Source organism: Juglans regia, chromosome 4, assembly GCF_001411555.2.
Source record: "Juglans regia cultivar Chandler chromosome 4, Walnut 2.0, whole genome shotgun sequence".
Taxonomy (NCBI): Eukaryota; Viridiplantae; Streptophyta; class Magnoliopsida; order Fagales; family Juglandaceae; genus Juglans; species Juglans regia.
The window spans coordinates 30,104,685-30,128,597 of NC_049904.1; the positions used below are offsets into that span (position 1 = coordinate 30,104,685).

Here is a 23,913-nt window from a genome sequence, read left to right on the forward strand (position 1 = left end):
TGTTGCATAGGGGGCATAAAATTTGATCTTCCTTTATGGGTGTTACTCTTTTTAGAAAGGATCTGGTGGGGAGGATATTATGCATGACTTTTCAAAGAAAGAGTTTAAGTTTGTCTTGCATTTTAAGTTTCCAAAGTTTCTTCCAAGTATCTGCATTATACTGCATTGTTGTGGAATTAGGAGTGTTGGTCAGTGCAACATAAGCATATTTGACCAAGAAATTGCCACTATTGTGATGTATCCAATTGATCTTATCTTCGATGGAAGAATAATTGTGATTTGAAAGAGGGATCTTTAGGATTCCATTGATTGATTCAAAATTGAACAGTGTCTGAAGGAGTAGGGTATTCTATCTTTTTGGTTCTTCCAGAGTTAATTCCGACACTCTCAAGTTGTGATCAATGAAAGGGTTGCTTAGGTTGGGTTGTGGCCTTAAAGATGATAAGATTGGAACCGAGGGGTCAACCCAAGCTCTAGTGAGGTACCATTATTAATTTGGATACAAATACTAGTTTATAAAGTTTCTTTGCTTCAAGATACTTTTCCAAAATCAGGAATTTGTAGGTTTTGCACTAACCTAGAAAAAATGTGCATTCCTGAGGCATTTGGAAGTTAAGAAATATTTTCAAAAACTGTTTGTGTCATTAATAAGGTGCCAAGCAAACTTAGAGATGAGTGCCTTATTGAACCAAGAAAGTTTATTAAGACTAAGACCCCTAGAGATTTGGGCATACAAATTGAGTGTCAGGATTTTGGGGCATATTTGTGAATATCATGAGTATCAATTCCCCACCAAAATATACAAAAGGAGTTATCCATTTGCTTTGTTACTAAATTAGGGACACAGGGAGTGGACATGATATATGAAGGGATTGCATTGGCAACAACCCTAATTATTGAGTGGTTCTACTAGTTTGGGATAGAATTTTTGATTTCCAACTCTGCAATCTATTATGGATTTTTTCCAAAACTTATTTTCAAAGATTTTTCTTGGCCACACCTATATAGAGAGAGTCAATACTAGATATCTAAGCTTTTCCTGGAGAGAGAGTTTAAAGTTCAAGCATTCCCTTACCTCTCTGATAATGTTGGTGGGGGTATTGCTGCTGAAATGTATGGAGGACTTTGCAGAGTCAATTTTTGTCGAGACCATGAGGTATAAGTATCTAAGCATTGTGCAAAGGCTTGAGCATTTTAGGATGTGGCTTTGCTAAATAGGATGAGATCATCTACAAACAACTGATGTGTAAGGGAGGGCCCTCTTCTTGAGATACTTATACCTTATATTTTGTTGTTTAATTCCTCCCTGAGATTCAACCTAGAAAGAACTTCACTTCCCATAATAAAGAGGAATGGAGACAGTGGGTCACCTTGTCTTATACCACGAGATGGATGTAGGAATCCGGTTGGTAAGCCATTGATAATGATGGAATAAGTCACAGAGGTGATACATTCCCCAATCCAATTTGTCCAAGTTTGATTAAAGCCAAGATTATGAAAAATAGAAAGGAGGAAGGACCATTCCATATAGTCAAAAGTTTTTTCCATATCAATTTTGATGGCCATCAGACCTTTCTTACCCCCCTTTTTTTTAGCTGGTGGAAGACTTCTTGGGCCAGAATTGTGTTTTCTTGTATTAATCTCCTGGGTAGAAAAGTTGTTTGGTATGGAGAGATAATATGAGAAAGAACACTCTTAAGTCTATTGGTAAGGATTTTTGCTATAATTTTGTAACAAACATTGGCAAGACTAATAGGTCAAAATTGATGGACAATATTGGGGCATCAGTCTTGGGGACAAGAGCATTGTTTGTGTGGTTCAGTTCCTTTAAAAGTTTTCCATTAGTGAAGAAACTGTTTATAGCAACAAGAAGATCTTCTTTAATTAAGTCCCAATAGAATTTATAGAAGAGACCAGTAAAGCCATTAGGACTAGGAGCCTTTGTAGAGGGGATTTGACTAATTGTGCTCATGATCTCCTCCTCAGAAGGGATCCTACAAAGGTATTCATTGTCAGTGTTAGTAATTTTATTGGGAAATAGATTTTCCATGTTGATAGAAATTTCAAGATTAGTAGTTTTGTAGATATTGTGGAAATGCTCTTGAAACTTAAACTTGATGGTTGATGGGTCAGTTGTCCATTGTCTGGTGCTTGTTTTGAGACTCTCAATGTTATTATTTCTACATTTTATTGCAGTGGAGACATGACAGTATTTGGTGTTGAGATCTGTGGTTGTAAGCCAAGTAATTCTGAATTTCTAGTGCCAGAGGGATTCCTCTCTCCGAAGTTGCTCATCTAGATTTTCTCAAAGGTTCTCTTCCAATAAGATGGAACTTGGAGTAAGAGGCTAAGATTGAATTTCATTGAGGGAGTTGCTAAGACTTTTGATGTTGGATTGGATGTGACCAAAGCAATTGATGTTCCACTGTTTTAATGCATTTTTTTGTAGTTTTCAATTTCCTGGTTAGAATATAAGTAGGAGTCCCCATGAATTGAGAGTTTCAAACTTTTCTGACCACCTCAACACTAGTGGGGTCTCTAGTCCAGAATTCCTCGAACTTGAAGGATTTTTTTGAGTTACAAGAATTCATTGTGTCATTGGATAGTGGTCAGAGGAAATTCTAGGGAGATTTTTGATTGAGGCATCGGGGAAGAGTGTTCCATTACAAGTTCACCACACCTCTGTCCAAACTTTCTCACATGTTATTAGGACAATGTCTATTGTTGGACCATGTGAATTTGGGGCCTAAATACCCCAACTCTATCAACCCATGTTTTTCTATGAAAAGGTGCAATCCCTTAGGAGTTGATGTATTGGCTATACTGGCTTACCTCCAGATTTTTCAGATTGATGTAGAACCGAATTGAAGTCCCCTATAGCTATCATAGGTCCAGGAAATGCTTCTTTGATTGAGTTAAGGGTATCCCAGATTTTTTTTTTTTTTTTTTCATTTTGAGCAGGGCAGTAGACTAGATTGAGAGAGAGAGAGAGTTATCAAGAGAGAGAGGGGGAAAATTTATGAGATGTGGACTTGATTATACAGATCAGGCATATTGTGAATTAAACATCCCATAGATTTAAGAATAAGTAGTATCGTGTTCAAAACCAGCAATGAAATTGGGGGAAGAGGAATAATGACCTTTTCTTTTCTTATATTATTAGGAGGAATAATGATTTTACAACACATCCAATGAGAAGAAAGGTTCACAATAGCTCAGTACCATCTCAGACTTTCACTTAGATCAGATGGTTACTTTCAAACCACAAAAGACATAAAAACGGAAGGGAAATTATTTGAAAACATTGTGAAGTTCAGTGTCTATTCTCTATTAGTTACAACGTTTTTCTTTCACAGCTGGGAACAAAAATAATGGGAGAGATTTACAAGATTTTTCATATTAGGGAGTTTGTTGCCACCAAGGTGATATCTGGATTCTCTGATCTGCAAGGTGAGTTTGAAAGGACAAGAGTAGCATAAGGTAGTGTCATGAATCGAGCAAGATCTGCAAGGCTGAATCGACTAACCGGTCAGTGAAATTTTAGAAGCGAAGTAAAGGTTCCAGGGAGCGCATCTTGACTGCATTATAGAACCCACCCAAGGTGAGTGTTGTCTCATCATGATAGCAAAATCGGCCCAGTTTCAGCAGCAGTCCGAGCATGGCCATTATTGTTATGCCTTGTCATCTGAATATCACGTGTTACATTTGTCCTTGCCTTAGCGTAGGGAGCATCTCGTGCTGTACAAAAATTAAAGGAGGCAGAGTGTAAATTTCCCTGGGAGATGAACAAAATACCTACAAAGCATGCTTGCGAATGCATGGAATTCGTACAGAAAGTTTTGACATCACAGAGAAAACCAGGAACTCTTTTTAGAGAGGGCCAAATAAATAACCAACAATATAAGAATGCCAAACAAAATAATCTCTATATTGTTAGTAAAAAACCAGGATTTGGGGGCGAGGGGGTAAAGTATAAGGATGCATTATTTTTGGATATTAAATTCTTTTCCTTTCTGTTATTTTGGCCATACAATGCCAAGCCATTATAAGATGAAAAAAGCGATACAAAACTTATTAATGCATCGACATGGCAGATTATCCTCCATTATATGCATAAAAATGAATACGAAGAGTATATGTATGTATCTGAAGAACATTCCGCTAACAATCTTCTCTACTATAATATGAATATCCTTACCGGCAAGCTGTTGTGCTCGGAGGATATTTTGCCGCCTTTTCCACCAACACAGCGAACAGATAACAGTTAGAAGTAATGACAGCAATGCACCTAAAGCAGTGCCAACCTTTGCACCTGCAGAAAGGTGGTGCCCACAGGTAGGTAGTCCATGTATGCCGCAAAGACCTGCATTATCTGTAAAACTGGAAGTATCTACATACAATAAGTATTTGTAGCAGACTTCTGTAACAATACTACTATCCAAAAAGTAACTAACAACGTGCATGCACATTATTGAATATAGAAATTTTTATGCCTGCATGTTATGTTAAGTATTTTCTCAAAGCCTTAAAAAACTAAAGACTAACAATGGTTGGAACATCTAGTAGCTAAAAAATTTGAAGGAGTTAAAAAAAGAATGGGATGGGAAGGTTGTTTTGTAGTGGAGCCAGTAAGGAGGAAGGGAGGATTGGTGTTGTTGTGGAGGAAGGAAGTGAGGTTAGAAATTCTGAACTTCTCACAGCATCATATTAGTGCGTATATTGAAGGGGAGATTAGGTGGTTGTTAACGGGGTTCTATGGCCATCCTGAGGTGAGTAGAAGGAGGGAGACTTGGAGGTTGATGTCACTGCTCAGACCCCAAGAGCAGATGGCATGGTGCTTGATAGGTGATTTCAATGAGGTGGTCTGTCAAGGGGAGAAGAGTGGAGGAAGGCCTCGACCTGAGGGGCAGATGAATGATTTTCGACAAGCTTTGGAAGAGAATTCTGTTTTTGATTTAGGATGGAAGGGGTGTAGATTCACATGGAGTAATCGGCACGAGGATAATTCCTTCACCAAGGAAAGGCTTGATAGGGCTGTAGCTAATTGCAGCTGGACAGATTTCTTTAGATGTCATGAGGTGGAGGTTTTAACAGCTTCACAATCAGATCATAAAGCTCTGTTGTTGAGCATAGAGAAAGGGAGTATGGGAAAAAGGAGAGGTCAAAGAATCTTTAGATTTGAAGCTAAATGGGCCAGGGATGAGGAAGGGGGAGCTGTAGTTGGAGTGTGGTCAAGAAGGCCTGGTGGGCAGGGCCGTTTAAGGGTGGTATAGAATAAGCTCTGTAATTGCAAAAGGGAGTTGTTATTGTGGAGTAGATAGAAAAGGAAGAGTGATGAGCTCCTTATCAAGGAAAAAACAGAAAGACTGAAAGAGGAGCAGGATGATGAAGGTCCTCATAATGCTGATATTGTTAAAAGGCTACATAAGGAGCTGGGGCTTTTACTTGAGTAAGAAGATATGAAATGGAAGCAAAGGGCCAAGAGGAATTGGTACCAGTTGGGGGATAAAAATACAAAAAAACTTCACTCTTGTGCTAGCCAGAGAAGAAGCAAGAATATGGTGAAGGGGATTTTCACTGAGGAAGGAAGGATGGTGACTGAGCATGAGAAGATTGAGCAGGTATTTCATAGCCATTTCCAGCAGCTGATTGAATCATTGGGGCCTCTACTGAGGAGAATATAGATGAGTGTTTGAGAAATGTGGTGCCAAGGGTCACATGTGATATGAATGTAGAGTTACAAAAGGAGTTTACTAGAGAGGAAATTGAGGTTGCCTTAAAACAGATGGCTCCTTTGAAATCCCTTGGACCCGATGGGTATGGGGCTTGTTTTTTTCAAGCCTACAGGCACATTGTGGGAGAGGAGGTCAGTGAGGCTTTACTCAATTTTCTGAAGGAAAATGCTACATGCCCCGCTGGGGGCTCCCGCTGGGGCCTGTAGCATTTTTTTATGTATATTTTTTAAATTTATTTTTATATAGATATTTTTAATAATTTTAAATATTTTAAAAAATAAAATAAAAATTATAATATTATTTAAAAATATTTTCTTAATTATGAAGTAGAATAAAAATTAATATTTAATGATTTGTATTTTACTTTCTGATTAAGGAAGTGTTTTTTAATGATTTTTTTTTACTTTCTGATTAAGGAAGTGTTTTTTAATGATTTTTTTTTTTACTTTCTGATTAAGGAAGTGTTTTTTAATGATATTTTAAATTTATTTTATTTTTTAAAAATATTTATAAGTGTAAAAAAAATCTATATAAAAAATAAATTAAGAAATTACACATAAAAAAGTACATGTTAAGCTCAACGGGAGCCCCCAACGGGGGCTGTAATATAACTATTTTAAATATTTTTAAAAAAAATCATAATATTATTAAAAAATATTTTCTTAATCATTAAGTAATTTTTTTATAATTTTTTATTTTACTTCGTGATTAAGAAAATATTTTTTAATATATATTTTTTACTTTTGAATTAAAAAAATATTTTCTTAATAATATTTTATTTTTTTAAAATATTTTAAAATATTAAAAAATCTATATAAAAATTATTTAAATAAAATATATATTAAATAATACTACAGCCCCAGCGGCCAGCGGGGGCTGTAGCACTACCCTTTTCTGAATGGTTATGGGGAGCTGAATAGTACCATTAACCATACTTACATAGCACTTATCCCTAAAGTGAAGAACCCCTCGAAAGCTAGTGAGTTTAGACCCATTAGTCTTTGTAATGTGGTCTATAAGTTGGCTTCAAAGGTGATGGCTAACAGGCTTAAGAAGCTGCTTCCTTATCTGATTTCCAGCAACCAAAGTGCCTTCATTCCTGGGAGACTTATAACAGATAATGTCATGATTGCTTATTAGACTCTCCACACGATGAAGACACGGCAAAAAGGAAGGGTGGGGAGTATGGCTCTAAAGCTGGATATGGCAAAAGCATACGATAGGATTGAGTGGAAGTTTTTGGAAGGAATGATGAGGAGGTTGGGGTTTGGGGAGAGGTGGATAGGGCTCATTATGCAGTGTTTGAATTCAGTTTCTTACTCAATTTTATTGAATGGACAACCTAGCAGAGTTATTAAGCCAACTCATGGGATTAGACAAGGGGATCCCATATCCCCTTATTTATTCATCTTGTGTGCTGAAGGAGTTAGCTCCTTAATTAATATGGCTGAAAGGTCTAAGAAGATAAGGGGGGTTGCAGTGGCCAGGGGTGGAACAAGGGTAAATCACTTGCTCTTTGCAGATGATTATGTGATTTTTGGGAAGGCACTCATGGCTGAATGGCATAGGATTCATGATTTGTTAGAGCTGTATGGGAAGGCCTCGGGACAGTTGCTCAACTTAACAAAAGTCCACCATATATTTCAGTACAAACACAGCTACTGCTGTGAGAAGACAGATCCAAAGGGTGGCAGCGGTTCCTGTGTGTGGGAGTTATGAGAAATATCTAGGTCTACCTGCCATGATGCGTAGGTCTCGGTACAACACTTTCAGATCAGTTAAGGAAAGGGTATGGGCTAAGCTGAATCACTGGAAGAATCTTTTCTTATCACAGGCAGGGAAAGAAGTTTTATTGAAAGCTGTTGTTCAGACTATTCCTACATACTCAATGAGTGTGTTTATGTTGCCAAAGAAAATTTGCAAAGAGATCTCTTCCCTTATGGCCAGGTTCTGGCAGGGGCACAAACAAAAGGAGAATAAGATACAATGGAGAAGCTGGAATAAGTTGGGGGATTCAAAAAGGGTTGGAGGTTAGGCTTCAAGGATATTGAATGTTTCAACCAAACAATGCTTGCTAAGTAATGCTGGAGAATGCTTACTTCCCCTTCCCTGCTGGTTGCTCAGATTATGAAGGAGAAATACTTTAGAGGGGTTAGCTTGAATGATGCAAAACTGGGGTATAATCCTCATACATATGGAGGAGCTTGTGGCCTGTCATTGATCTCGTCAAAGATGGGATTTTATGGAGGGTTGGGGACGGCAGGAAGATTAGTGTTTGGCATGACAGATGGCTCCCATGTCCTAGCTCATACAAGGTGCAATCTCCTCAAACTTCTTTGCCTCTTGATGCCAAAGTTAACTTGCTGATTGATGTTGAGATTGGATGTTGGAAAAGAGATTTCATTTTCGAGTCTTTCAATACAATGGATGCAACGCAGATATGCAAGTTACCCCTTAGTAAGTGGGGTGTAGAGGATAGGATAGTATGGGGGCCAGCAAAGAATGGCAAGTTCTCTGTTAAATCTGCATATTTTCTCAGAAAAGAAAGATTTAGGCTATGTTTGGATACCAAACATTCCTCAACACTTTCCAAATATTCTCGTACTTTAGAAAATACTTTTTTTTTTTTTTTATAAGTAATAAGTTATTTTATTGATATGAAAGAGGCATAGCCCAGGTACACTAGAAGTATACATGTGAATACACCAGTTTAGTGACTCGAAACAGTTACAAGGAAATCATGAAAACTAAGACCATTCAAATCAAGAGCAATGGCCCACACAAACAAGGTCTTCCAGAAAAAGCTCCTAAACTCTTCCAAAGAGCGTTCATGATCCTCAAAAAGTCTCTCATTACGTTCGTTCCAAATACACCAGAAAATACATATAGGAACCATATTCCACACTGCTGCAATTTGTGTTGTTCCTGAGATCCCATTCCAGCTTGCTAACAAGTCAACCACCCTACCCGGCATCCCCCATGCTAAGCCCATTCTACTGAAAAAATTAGTCCAAATATCTCGAGCAAACTCACAATGAAGTAAATGGTCCACCGTTTCCCCATTTTTTCTGCACAAACAGCACCAGTCCATAATAATGAGGCCACGTCTTCTAAGATTATCAAAGGTCAGAATCTTCCCTAGAGCCGCCGTCCACACAAAAAATGCAGCCTTTGTCGGTGCTTTAGTCCTCCAGATATTCTTCCAAGGGAAAATATGCCTTTGGTGCATATTAATGGATTCATAAAAAGAGCTTACCGAAAATTTCCCTTTCCTAGAGGGGCACCAAACCATCGTATCTTCCAAAGTGGCAGCAGTGGTAATGTTGTACAGCATGCTCAGAAATCCCACCAGCTCATTCACTTCCCAATCGTGTGCATCCCGAGTGAGGTTGATAATCCACTCCTGTGTGCCTTGGTTAATAACCCGCAAGTCAGCCACCATAGCTTCTTTTTCCCGTGCAATTCTGAAAATCATAGGATAAGCATCCTTCAAGGCCGTGTCTCCCAACCACACATCTTGCCAAAAGCTGATCCTACTACCATCCCCCAAACGCAAACGAGTATTACTAGCAAAAGAGCACCATCCTTTTCGAATAAACTTCCATAGCCCCACTCCATATGTCCCCCTACCCTCTTTAGAACACCAACCCCCTCTTTCACTTCCATACTTCATATCCACCACCCCTTTCCATAAAGCCCCCCTCTCATGGTTATAACGCCACAACCATTTCCCTAATAGTGCCTTATTGAACGCCCTCACATTCCGGACCCCCAATCCACCGTCTCTCAAAGGGGAACATACATTTTCCCACCCTACTAGATGGAACTTACGCTCATCTCCTAACCCACTCCACAAAAAATCCCGTTGAAGTTTCTCTATTCTAGAAGCAATACTTGCGGGGAGGAGAAATAAAGATAAGTAATATGTGGGGAGATTGGATAAGGTACTCTTCATAAGTGTGATTCGCCCCCCTTTAGAGAGATACAACATTTTCCACCCGGCCAACCTACGCTCAAATTTTTCCAGCACCCCCTCCCAAATTGTCTTTGCTTTGAAAGAAGCCCCCAACGGTAGACCAAGGTACTTCAATGGCAACGAAGCAACCCCACATCCCAAAATATTCGCCAACCCTCTAATATTGCTGACTTCTCCAACCGCAACCATCTCCGTCTTGGCAAGATTAACCTTCAACCCGGATACCGCTTCAAAACATAGTAAGATGGCCTTCAAAGATTGTATATGGCCTTCATTTGCCTCACAAAAAAGCAAAGTGTCATCTGCAAACAATAGATGAGAAATAATAGTGGAACCATGGGTATCTCCCACTGAGAAACCTGAAAAAAATCCTCCTTCTACTGCTGCCGACACCATACGACTTAGAGCCTCCATAACTAGGACAAATAAAAGAGGTGATAGTGGGTCACCTTGTCGCAGACCCCTCAAACTATGAAAAAAACCCACGGGATCACCGTTTATCAGAACCGAGAAGCGAACCGATGACACACAGTATCTCATCCACTTCCTCCATTTTTCCCCAAACCCACATCTCCTCAGCATGTACAGCAAAAAATTCCAATTTACATGATCATAAGCCTTCCCCATATCGAGTTTGCATAAAATACCTGGATCTCCCGACTTTAACCTGCTATCCAAACATTCATTAGCTATAAGAACCGAGTCCAAAATTTGTCTCCCCCTCACAAAAGCATTTTGAGACTTAGAGATAATCTTCTCCATGACCGTGCTCATCCTGTTAGCAAGAACTTTGGCAAGTATCTTATACACACTGCCCACAAGACTAATCGGTCTAAAATCTTGTACCTCTCTTGCACCGGCCTTTTTAGGGACTAGTGCAATAAAATTAGCATTTAAGCTTTTCTCAAATCTGCCATGACTGAAAAATTCCTGAAAAACCAGCATTACATCCTCTCGCACCACCTCCCAACAAACCTGGAAAAAAGCCATTGTGAATCCATCCAGGCCTAGAGCTTTATCTTTGTTCATATTCCTGATTACTTGTTTTACCTCTTCCTCTTCAAATGGTCTCTCCACCCAATCCATACTATATTGGTCAATTACCTCAAAAGCTAGACCATCTATTGTGGGCCTCCATGCATGAGGTTCCGATAACAAATGTTCAAAATGCCCTACCACATGCTCTTTTATCTCGCCCTGATCTGAAGATACATCTCCATCTATGCTCAAAGACTCAATGGAGTTAAACCTCCTATGTGCATTGGCCATGCGATGAAAGAACTTTGTGTTTTTATCCCCCTCCCGAAGCCACAAGGCCCTTGACTTTTGTCTCCATGAAATTTCCTCCATTAAAGTCAATCTTTCCAATTCAGTAACTACCTGACCTTTTCTGATGTTTTCTTCCCCTACACCCTCTAAACCTTGTAACTCCTGAAACAAACTCTTCTTTTGTAAAGTTACATCACCAACTACCTGTTCATTCCAAATCTTCAAGTCCTTCTTCAAAGCTTTCAATTTTCCAGCCAATACATAACTCGGATTGCCCTCAAAGAGGTATGAATTCCACCATTGCCTGACCATCTCCACAAATCCATCCATCTTTAACAACATATTCTCAAACTTGAACGGCCTTCTACCCCCTTGAGTACCTCCACAAGCTAACAATATAGGGAAGTGATCAGAGCATATCCTTGAAAGCCTAGTCTGACTTACATCTGAGTATTGTGTCTCCCACGAGGGAGAGATGAGAAATCTATCAAGTCTTGACCAGGCTTGATTATTAGACCAAGTGTAATCGCCTCCCATTAACGGTAAATCCATAAGGCCTACCTCAAAAATGAAATCCGAGAAATCCACCATAGCTTGGTTTTGTCGACCCGCCCCTGAACTTTCGCTGGAAAATCTTGTTACATTAAAATCCCCACCTATACACGAAGGTACCTCCCACCAAGAACATAGGCCAGCAAGCTCATCCCAAAGCAACCTCCTCTCACTGTCCAAATTAGGACCATATACCCCAATAAACGCCCATAAAAAATTATCTTCTGTGTTTTTAAAAGAACACCCAACCGAATATTCTCCCACAAACTCATCACTATTTTCCACCACCCGCTTATCCCACATAATCAAAATTCCACCCGAAGCCCCTTTCGAAGGAAAATATGACCAGCCTACATATTGACAGCTCCATAAGCTCCGAATAATACTTCTATTGATAATCTTCAACTTTGTTTCTTGTAGACAGATAAATTCCACTTTCCATTGCCTTAATAGAGCTCTTATTCGCAAACGTTTATTAACCTCATTCAGCCCCCTAACATTCCAACACAAAATTCTAGGCTTCATTTAACAACTGTTCCAGCCCTCCCCTTGTTTCTTGCACGACTTGCACTCCCCTCCTTTCCATCATAATTAATAGACCACGTCAGCCTCTTTAACTCCCTATTTCTTTTTAACCCTGTACCATGTTGTCCAACCTCAATGGCTATAATCAGTGCCTTGAACTGTTCTTCATATCCTTTACACGAAATTCCCATACAACTTTGAAATTCCTCTACCTTTTTCAATACCCAATCATCTGAAGCAGTAGGAATAATCATTCTTATTGGAGTCGGATCCACTCCTGCAGACTCCTCCCCCACTTTAGAGCATTTACTTGGCTCAATCATCATCAACTGACTTTCCCCTACCATCTCTGATGCGCTCCCACACTCCACTGTGACTATAGCTTCTTGCCGAGCTCCTTCAGAACCTTTGCTGTGTGCCAGAAGCTCGGTCCTATCCACCGAGATGATCTGTGGCAACCCGGATGAACACAACTGATCTAGAGGTATCCCCTGACTCCCCGAGAGGTTCTATGGTGTCCCTGATGAAAACAAACACCCATCCTCATACAAGCTCAATTCCAGACCTTCCCCTTCCACGATTTCTCCCACCTCCACCTCCGTCGGTTGTAGTGCCACTGCCAAACCACCCACTACGTCACCATGAGCCGTTGCTCCCTTCTGTTCCATCCCCTGTCCAAGACTCGGTCTTGATGTTCGTGTTTCGGGCCCCTCCAGCGAACCCGAAACCTCGGAGGGTTTCGGGATATGCTTCTCTGCCGCCGACAAAACTTCCATCGAGGCCTCTGCTTCCTCCGTCGACGTCGACTGGGGTTGCGCCGGCGTCGGAGTCACTGGCCCACCCCCCGATGGGCCTGCTGACCCACTCCCCGCTGGGCCTGCAAGATGGCCTACTTTCTTCCTCCAGAAAGAGAGCGTCTGTGGCGTGGGCTCGGTTCGAGCTGACCCATAACCCTGGGCCTTCCCTATGGGCCCAACCCGCCCCTCTTCTTCTTTACCCAGACCTCCTGCCCCATTTCTTTCTCTATTACCCGCCCCAACCTCCTGCCCCACTTCTTCTTTACCCAAAACGCTGCGTATAAGCCCCTTTACTTTAACACTCATCTCTTCCAGCGAAGCCTGCAAATCCCATAATTCCTTCAAAACGATTATCTCACTTTGCCCAGACCACCTGCCACGTCCATTTTGTCTCTGATTTTCTCCCAAAACAGTAAGATCACCTGACCGTAGTAGGCCTGCCATATCTGACTTTTGCACATCTCAGGTTGACTGTAGAGCCTCCTTGTACGACATAGAAGACGTGAGAGCTTCTGCCTATGTAGATGGAAGAACTCTCCTCTTTCCACCTACGCTTCCAACCTCCCTCAATGCCTCCGCCAGTTTTCTCCACCCCCACCCATTTCTGTCTTCAGGTATTATAATGAAGCTCCTACTACCACCTCCACTATAGACCACCAGAGCCAAGTAACTGCCGCGAGAATTTGAGCCTTTTTGCGCTACGAAAGCTCTATTACCTTCTCTAAAAACAGAGTAATATCCCTTACTGCCATGTTTATGACAACCCTCCATGGTTTTTGCCGCCCAAAGAGCAGTGTCCAAACCCAACCTCAGGTTTTGCAGTCCTTTCCACCCTCACTCAGTGATAAGCACTCCACTCCCATCTGCCTTCACCTCAAAAAACTTGGACTCAATTGCTACACTTCTCACAGTAGGCATTTTCCTTCCAAAACCACTCCACCCAGCCACCCTCAAGCACCCACCCCCACCTTAAGTTCAGCTGAACTACATGTTAATCACCCCAAGTAACTACCACTAATGACGACCCAATACCAGTAGCAAGAACACAAAAAGCCAAGAGAAGCAAAAGTGTACGGAGAGAGAAATTTTAGGAGAGAGAAAACAATAGTGTACGACCCAATAGTATGTACCTAAAATACTTCACATGCCAAACAACTTAAAATACTCTCAATGGGACCCACAAACCCACTTCAATCTCTACTCATAACTATTCACAAACATTCTATAATACTTATCACTATTATATATAAATAAAAAATAAAATCACTATAATATTTATCACTATTAAATATAAATAAAATAAAATCACTATAATATATAAATAAAAAATAAAATCACTATAATATATAAATAAAAACTAAAATCACTATAATAAAAATAACACTATTATATATAAATAAAAAATAAAATCACTATAATATATAAATAAAAAATAAAATAACTATAATATATAAATAAAAAATATTTATCACTATTATATATAAATAAAAAATAAAATCACTATAATATATAAATATAAATAATAAAATCACTATAATATATAAATAAAAAATAAAATAACTATAATATATAAATAAAAAATAAAATAACTATAATATATAAATAAAAAATATTTATCACTATTATATATAAATAAAAAATAAAATACTATAATATAAAATTATTATATATAAATTAAAAATAAAATCACTATAATATATAAATAAAAAATAACATTACTATAATATTTATCACTATTATATATATAAATAAAATCATTATAATATTTATCACTATTATATATAAATTAAAAATAAAATCATTATAATATTTATCATTATTATATATAAATTAAAAATAAAATCATTATAATATTTATCATTATTATATATAAAAGTAAAATAAAATCACTACAATATTTATTAATATTAAAAAATCACTATAATAAAATCATTATAATATTTATTATTAAAACTCAAATCACTATAATATTTATGGGACCCACACATTTTTCAACTACCTACTCAAAAGTCAACAACTCAACATACTTCACACATCCAAACAACTCAAAATACTCTCAATGGGACCCACAAACTCACTCCAATCTCTACTCATAACTATTCACAAACATTCTCAACACTTCTCAATACTTTTCAACACCCAAACATACCCTTAGGAGGAACATGGGGGAAGGTTCAGGGAAGGATAAGGTGGAGGGGATGTGGAGGCAAATATGGAATCTGAATGTGCAAGGTGTTGTGAAGCTGTTTTTGTGGAAAGTGGGTCATGAGCTCTTACCTACTAAGGCCAATCTCTTTAAAAGGAAAGCTTCTGTTTCTAATTTGTGTCCTATCTGTGAGAGGGGGATTGAAACAGCAGTACATGTGGTCTGGGGATGCCCTGCAACTTCAGATGTATGGGCAGAGGATGAGAGTCCTGTAAAGAAATGGAGTAATGCAGAGATTGGCTTTGCAGAGTTATGGGCCATTATGTTTCTAAAGTTAAGTATAGAAGAGATGGAATTAATGGCTTACACCATGCAGAAGTTGTGGCTCAGGAGGAACCTATGTGTATTTGAAGATCAGTTTGATGAACCAAAGAAAGTTCTTAAAACTGCTAAGCTAGCTCAAGCAGGATTCAAGGAAGCTAATCTGGTCCAACAAAGAGGCTTGGGTACTAGAGCTATGAGAAGAGAAGATGCTAAATGGGAAAAGTCTGAGGTGGGGAGGGTGAAGGCAAATTGGGATGCTGCGGTGGATGCTACCAACAAAAGAGTGGGGATTGGCGTTGTGGTGAGGGATGATCAAGGGGAGGGCTAGCCCGTCTATGCTCGGCTGTTGAGAATCAAGAAGGGGCTTGTGCAGCAGAAGCCATGGCTGCTTAGAAGAGCTGCTCTATTGTGCTTGGAATTGGGGCTCGGCAAAGTAATGCTGGCGGGGGACTCTCAGGTTGTTGTGAAGGACTTGTGCAGTAGTGAGAATGTGCTAACAGATTATGGGGTGTTCATAGAAGATATAAAAATAATTCTTAAAGGTAAGACTGATTGGTCTACAAGATTTGTTTATAGAGAAGCTAACAAAGTAGCTCATATACTTACAAAACTAGCTTTATCTAGTATAGAAGAGAGGGTGTGGATAGAAGAAGGCCCTAGACAAATTACAAATACTGTACTTAGTGAGAAATACTGTATTGATTGAACTTTGTTTCAGGTTTATTCAATAAAGAATTACACAGTTATCTTAAAAAAAAACAATGGTTGGAACATACTTGAAGCTTGCTCTATGCAAAAGCCTTCCTTCCAGTGCATCTGGGACTCTTCCAGATAAAGAGTTGCCATTAAGATTCCTGCATCATTATGACCTAAATCTGAGTTCTTTGTGAATTTCAAAGCTCGTGGGTCAATGAGATGCTGTAAAGATCTTACAGTATCTGTAATGATGTCAGCTGTCCAAGGCTTTCAGGAATTGATCCGTTAAAAAAATTGTAAGACAGGTCCCTGCCATACAAGCATATGCTTTCAGAAATTAAATTTACGGAGTAATGCAAAGAATAACAGCACAAAATAATGTGACTTGAGAGCTCAAAAGGTTCCATATTTTGACAGCATTGGTGCATAAAAATCTTCTCTATTTTTTGGTTATCAGAACCAAGCAAAATAATGCTTCTCCTAGTATAACTGGTCTTTGGTCCATAAATAAGGTATTGAGTGGTTGTTTGGATGGTGCAACTGGGGCCCCGTTCTGTCAAACAAATGACATGAGAAATCTGTGAATAGTAGTGAGATAATTTGTAAATAGTAATGAAATAATTTGAATTAAGATTTTTATGGGGTTTTGGAAAATGAGAGAGAAAAAGTTTAATAAAAAAAATTATAAAGTTCAAAGAGGAGAATATAATTTTTTAATATTAATTTTCTTTTGGGATTTGAAAAAGTTAAATTGTTTCTTGTGTTTTGTTTGAAAGTTTGGAAAAGTTATAATGATTAGATGAAAAAGTTGAAATTTTGAAATTGGTATTTGAATTTTTTTTTTTTTATATGTAAACAAGAAATTGGTTTTTGAATGTTGAGATGAGATGAGATGGTTTCAAAGGTTTTTGAAACCAAACCAGGCCTTACTGTTTTGAAATTGGCATTTTATTGCAATGTCAACCCATTTTGGATGCCTTAACGACAGAAATATATTTTGCATCGTGCCTGCATTTATGTTTTCCCTAAGGAAAACGGTATTTCATACCAGACTAAAACAACAGAAATTAATTCCCTTACAAAATATGAACAAAGTCGCATGAGCACCTTACTAATGCGCTGAGTCTGTAGTTTTAGAAGTTGACTTGATGATACAACATGATTCATTACAACAGGAAAATAGAAACAAGAGTGCAACCAGAATACATACTGATTCTGTTTAAGATCTGACCTAATAGTTGACAACAAGACTTTTACAAAAGTTAAAGCATAGAAGAAGATTTTTTTCTTACAGGATAGGGTAGCATAAATTTCAAAATTCGTTTGAGCACAATAGGAAGGTTCTACACGCAAGCTAGCTGAAGATCATAGCACTGTTGGGTTTTATTAGCTTCGTGTAAGCTGTCACTGAGAAAAGAAACAAGCTAACTTGACTGTGCCACATCATCACATTTCATGGTTTCTAGGTGACGGTGCCATAGCAGTTCTTTCCACAGTAAATAATATCAATTGCAGAGAGTTGTATTTATTCGCTAGAAACTAAAAAGTTGGAAGTATCTGACAAGAGAAAGTAATGCACTTACAATTTTTCTAAGCTAGCTATTGTTCCAAGTGAGAATGGAATGAGACCACGAATGCTGTTTCCACTCAAGTTTCTGTACATGCACAAGCCAAACTACCATTAGAGATACATAACAAAGCTAGAAAGATGTTTAGACTAAATTTGAATCACTCATGTTTGGGAACCAAAAATTTCTCATTTCTCTAAAGTTTGTCAAAATTTTCCTACTCTCAAACCAAACATCTTTACAACAAAATAATCTCAATTATCATAACACCTTATCTTGATTTTCTTAACAAACAAAAACCAAAACAACTTTCACAAAACTAAAAGAACAAAAATCTCATTAAAATTTTCTTCCTTTCATATTTTCAATGGGTCACACCACTTTTTTTTTTTTTATAAGTAAACAAATTGTATTACTCCAAGAATAGGCCTAGCCCAGTATATACATAGACAACCCTGACTAGGAGGTCGCAAGAGATATAAGGAAATCATGAAGGGCCATGCCGTTGAAATCAACAGCATTGGACCATGTGCATAATGTGCTAAAAAAGAAAGCTATAAATTCCTCTATTGATCTCTCATTGTCCTCAAACGTCCGCGCATTACGTTCCTGCCAAAGACACCACATGATGCACATTGGAATCATCTTCTAAACTGCTGAGATTTGGGGGTCACACCACTTTTAAAAGCTCCAATAAAAACATATCTAAAAAGCTTTCTCAATCCAACCATATTTTTACTGGCTCCCACCACTTTTAAAACCTCATAAAACTCATCTTTAAAAGTTTTCTTAGATTTCAGAAACTTCCAAGAAAATCTTGCATCCAAACATCCCCTTGTGTCAGTCATGATATTGCAGACTTTAGGAAACAGAAGAATTTGATAAACAATTTGAGTGAAGACATAAAAATGATCATTGCACAGAAATAAGCTATTATCATCTCAGCATTTCAAAACTATCAGCAGTATATTGCCAAAACTTGAACCATTTAGTTATAAAACTTAATACAGATGCAGCTTTGGATGTCAAATTCTATCAATTAAAATGGAGGCCAACTTTTAGAAACTTACATGCTATGTAGATGACGCAGACTGGATATATCATCAGGCAAGAAACCTCTCAGACCTTGGTTGTCAAGACCACTGATCAGGCAGGGGAAACCAGTAATTACTCAACACTATACTACAATAGAAGATATTACTGTCTTAGCATCTTAAAGTCTTAAACATCAAATCATCTTTAAAAAATGCAATATACTTTGGTCATGTATGTGTGTATGAGAGTGAAAAAGAATGGTCCTGAATTTACTCTTCATTGGGAATTGATATTTTTGACTTTCTAGCTAGGAAAATATGGCAAATGCCATAAAAAATGGCCAAATCCAGCTTAAGTTGCCCAGAAAATACATAGAAAAGCCCATAAAAAGGTAAATGGGCTGTGTTTACTTATCAAAAAATTGTAAGCAATGTAGGTGGTCCAATCGCCTTAGAGCCAATCATCGAGGTACAACTCATTACCAAAATCTAAATGCATATGACTCGGTAAGAAATCCAAAATTTAAACTTAAAATCTTTAATGAAAATGGAAGCTGCTCCCACAAAAGTAGGGATGGCCTTCATCAGTTCAGTCACTTTTGAAACATATGCTATTTTTACGAGTGCACCAAGAATTTACTCCATAAATTTCGTGGACTTGGAAACATTTAACAAATTTTTTTTTTTGATCAGTGGAAACACTTAACAAATATGAAAGGCAACATTCCGGAGTATACAAAATATGGATCAAACAAAAATTAAATGGGAAAACTGTACATTGTATAAAGGTCAGGATAAATTCTTGTGCCAGAACATATGTCAACCCCTATGTTATCCAGGTCATATCTATTGATGGTTGGATATTTAATAAGAACTTCTAAGTGTCAATGTCTTTATTGGAACTAGTGTAGCAGCTTTTGACAAATCAAATTTAAGGGAGTGGCATAAGCAAGAGCCCTTAGTTTTATTAGATCTCAGCTTGGCAAGGATGGATTATAAGGACTTAAAGATTGCTGTCGAATAAGTTAGAAAGAGATTCAGAGTGTTGCAAAGGCTAGGAAATTGAGCATTTTCAATGGATCTGTTCCCAGTAAAGGACATGGGGGAGTTGTTGATTGGCTCGGTTAACTGGTCCACAAGCTTGAAAGTTGTGGGATGGTAGTTTTTTTCGGCAGTTACTAGAGCCAAATACATTAAATACGAGACAAAGATCAAGAAAGTACAGTCCATCGATGACCCATTTCCCACTAGTACTGTCAAGTTGGCAGTCTGCCCCACTCCACGGGTGTTGTTGGGGAACACATGGATCACCATTCCATCCTAGTCGAAGAGGAAGCCCCAATGCTTTCTTCAATGCTCGTAGAGCCCTAACTAGAATAGGATAAGGACAATCAATTTAGTGACACGCTATTTACACACCAACTTACAATATGCTTTATTCATAAAGAGAAATAAGTAAGCACAGAAAAAAAATTTCTTGCTCACCCCTGCCAAATACGTCAACAAGATTGAGTGGATAACAAAGTGGGTGATATTAACAAGCAAAGACCTCACTAAGTGTTAATAGAGGAGAATATCAGAAAGTTGTGGTCCTAGAATTTTATCACTGAAGTAGTGCCAGTATTCAGCAATAACATACCAACGTACTATATAGGTTGCTCTGTCTTACATACATGAAAGTGCATATATTTGGGCCTCATTCTAGTGCTTATTCGAAAATTTTAAGCAAACTATATATATGGTATGGACAATAAAAATGTGGCATACATACCTTCATCTGGTAAGGTTTTGGGCTCTGCTATAATAACCTCAAAGACCTCAATAGCATTGATAATGGCATGACCTTCTTTAGGATGCAAGGTTATTGTCAAAGTCCTTCCATTAATAGCAACAGTTGTGTTAAGAACAATAGCGGTATAACGACCCCCACTCATTTTGATAATGTCTACATCTTCAAATACAACATCGCCATTTATCAGGATATCGAATACCCTTTGCCCTACTTTAGTCACTGAAGAATCAATCTCTGCAAAGTGTAACCAAATTGAGTAGTTTCCATTGGGCTCCACATCAATAGCATATGTTAAATCAGGCTGATTATCAGTACTAACAAGAGCTGACTGATAAAGAGCTTCAGGATAAAAGTTCGGTGAAATTGAAGCCTGCTTTATGCTACTTTCAGTAGATCTAGGCCGATCAGAATTCTGACCGAAAGTTGGTATGGCTTTCCAAAACCTATCCCCACCCCAATGATCACCACTATAATCAACACCAAACTTTGACTTCCCTGTGCCACAACTCAGTCTTGTGGCTGTTCTAAAAATTGTTCCTTGACCCCACTGTTGACTGGAATAGTAGGCTTTATCATCGACTTGAAGAATTTCAATTGCAAGAATTGCTGGATCTCCATGACCAGTACTATGAAAGCAGAGAGAGACCGTGTTATTGGTAAGAAACACGAGGGCTTCAGCAAATGCTTGGTCATCCTGGTTGCTCCAACCTGATTGCAAAGAACATATTTGAGTGCCTTCAACAGAAACATCAAATAGAGGTTCGTAGTCAAAATTAGGCTGCGCAACCAATCCAAAGAATATCCTGACAGAATAGTGTCCTTTTGGCACTCTATTAATGTTGTAACAATTTTCGGGACCTTCAGATAGGGGGAAGTAGCGAAGTGTTTTAAGATGAGGAGAGACAAAGCTTTTAACCGTTGCATTTGTAGGTACCCCTCCCGTATATGCAAAATCCTTATACCAAAGTGTATTGGTAGGCGGTGTATGGACATTTTGGCGAGCTCCACAGCTTATGCGCATAACAAATGGTGCTGTAGTAAGAGAAAATATTTCACATGTTCAAACATCACCATTAAAATCAAGTAGAAGGAAAAGCAGCTAAAGCACAAGAACTAATTATAATTCTCTAACCTCAAGTATATGCAATCAGTCATGGTGGTTCATAAATTACGCAAATTCACCCAGAAACTGGCAATCACATAAAGATGACCTGCGTCCATACTTAACATGTATCTTGCATGCTGCTAATTGATTTGTGAAATGCACATGCTGCTTCACTGAAATGTTGTTGTTGGTTCAAGCTAAAGGTATGCATCGTTTTAACTCATGATCACCTTGGTAACAGATTGGTTCATTTATTTTTTGAAGGAAAATTCAAAATATTAAAGAGAAATTAGCAATAGTTTATCGCTATAGATTCTGCGACAATACATACATATCTATAGACTCCGAGTATTCAGTCATTAACCCTAACATATTGCATAACTCTGGGCTAAAAAAGCCTGGAGGAGCCACACATACTGGGGAACTTGAACACGTGGTTATGTTGCAAAAAAGAAGACGAAGGAGAAGAAACTAGAAGTTCAAATTTGCTTTCTTTTCCTTTCCAGGTTTTGAAACTCAAGTCAGGTGCAGCTTAGTGACTTCTAGCTTTCTGATATCTAAAAGAGCAAAAAGTTCCTACACATTCAGAATGTTGATTTATTACTTTTCTTTTATAAAAATATTCACAGGAACCAAACGGATTCAAAATCATTCTTTCATTTTAAACCGAACAAATATAATTAAAAAACCAATAAAGAATATCTGTGAAAACAAAGAAAAATTTGCATACTCGTATCCAGCTTTTGCTCTCTGATGCATCATTTCACTTACTAACATGAACGCTAGCAAATAAAGCATGATAGAAAATAAAATCTAACATAAAAGAAGATGGAGAAGAGGGAAAGAGGCCTTGAGGACTACATTTTTGCTTTCTCAATTGTTATTGAATACGAGGCATACATCCCTATTTATAGAGAAATTATATTGAGATGAGATAAGATAAGATAAACATTATGAAAATCAAATCAAAATAATATCAAATCAAAATGATTTGATAATTATGAAAATCAAATCAAATTAATATCAAATCAAATTAAATTCTTCAACATTCCCCCTCAAACTCAAGGTGGAGAACTTTGAAATCTTGAGTTTGAAATTTGAAAGTATTCTCCATATTCATTAATTGATCGTCGATAAGATGATGGTGTTGGTGATGAAGTGACTGGCAACTGGACCATCAAATCTGGAGTTGTGGCCAACAATGGGCTATATATGACCTTGGTCAACTATTGGACCAAAATCAGAAGGCTAAAATTGGATCTGGGGCTTCAAATAGTGCTCACAACAGATCAAAACCCAAAAAAAAAATGTCTCATAGCTAATATAGATACTCTAAATGCATTCATTTGAGACGATACATAATTGAACGGCGATAAAAATTTTATGAGAGGTAAACCTAGCGGAAGAATAAATATTCCACGGGATCGAGCCTAGCGTTAGCTAAGAGCTCTGATACCATGATAAAAAAATAAAATATAATATAAACGAAGGTGGAGAAGAGAGAAAGAGGGAAATAGGCTTTGATGACTACATCTTTACTTTCTCAATTATTATTGAATACAAGGCATACATCCCTATTTATAGAAAAATTACATCGAGACAAGATAAGATAAACATTATGAAAATCAAATCAATAGAATATCAAATCAAATTACTTAAAGTGGTAAAGGCCTTGGGCTTGGGGGTATGCTCCCCCAGGTCCAAGGTTCAAATCCCCTTAGGTGCAAACAATCCTAAGGCCACACTTCTCGGTGAAAAGCTAGCAATTTAATCAGTTTCGTGTAAAAAAACTTTCGAATGTGCGGTGTGCAGGAGCAAGGGTGGATCCGAAGTGCCCTGGCTTGGAGAGGTTCCCGACATAAAAAAAAATAATAATAATAAAAAAATTACTTAAAGGCATCCATTTGTCATCAATATTATCATCAAATTACTTAAGATAAACAATGTGATTTGATATTATCTTCAAAAAAGCACAATATAAGATCTATCTCAAACCTAACCCCGAAGAGACCAAAAACTACTTAAAGGCATCGATTCGTCATCAAAACTAAATACTCAATCATTATTAAACAAATAAAAATGCAACAAAAAATACTTAAGAAACGCTAACGCAAATCATTTACCACTCCAGCACTCGAATTCCCCACGAAAGTGACTACACAGTGAGTGAGAGAGAGAGTAGCGGAAGCTCACCGCGTCGAGCTTTAGACGAAGACAAAGCCGAGCAGAAAACGAGCAGCCATAGCAGACGAAATCTGAGCATCCTAACCTCGAAAAGCACTTCTCTTTCCCTCTGTATCTCTGTCTCTGTCACCGCTACAGCCTCTTCATTCTCCATCTCTCGCTTTTCATCTCCCTTTCTCTTTAGTGAGAGAGGGACTGTGAGGTAATACA

The 23,913-nt window shown here is 38.0% G+C and overlaps 1 protein-coding gene across 4 annotated transcripts; it reads right to left on the reverse strand.

Moving 5' to 3' along the window:
- Positions 1-3,113: 3,113 nt before the first annotated feature.
- On the reverse strand, positions 3,114-23,913 carry LOC108979533 (receptor-like protein 4). Of its 4 annotated transcripts, none has more exons than XR_004801354.1 (10): positions 23,713-23,913; positions 20,394-21,446; positions 19,846-19,993; positions 18,659-18,730; positions 17,604-17,675; positions 16,258-16,329; positions 16,101-16,178; positions 4,199-4,380; positions 3,527-3,738; positions 3,114-3,443 (listed from the first exon to the last, which is right to left on the reverse strand). XR_004801354.1 is itself a non-coding variant. In XM_035689453.1 (10 exons), exons 1-9 carry the CDS (start codon positions 23,855-23,857, stop codon positions 3,617-3,619), a joined length of 1,944 nt encoding a protein of 647 aa, XP_035545346.1. In that variant the 5' UTR covers positions 23,858-23,913; the 3' UTR covers positions 3,114-3,512; positions 3,597-3,616. The 4 variants fall into 4 exon arrangements, 3 of the variants coding, with proteins under 3 accessions (XP_035545346.1, XP_035545345.1, XP_035545347.1); XM_035689453.1 differs by having other exon boundaries at positions 3,114-3,512; positions 3,597-3,738; XM_035689452.1 differs by having other exon boundaries at positions 3,114-3,738.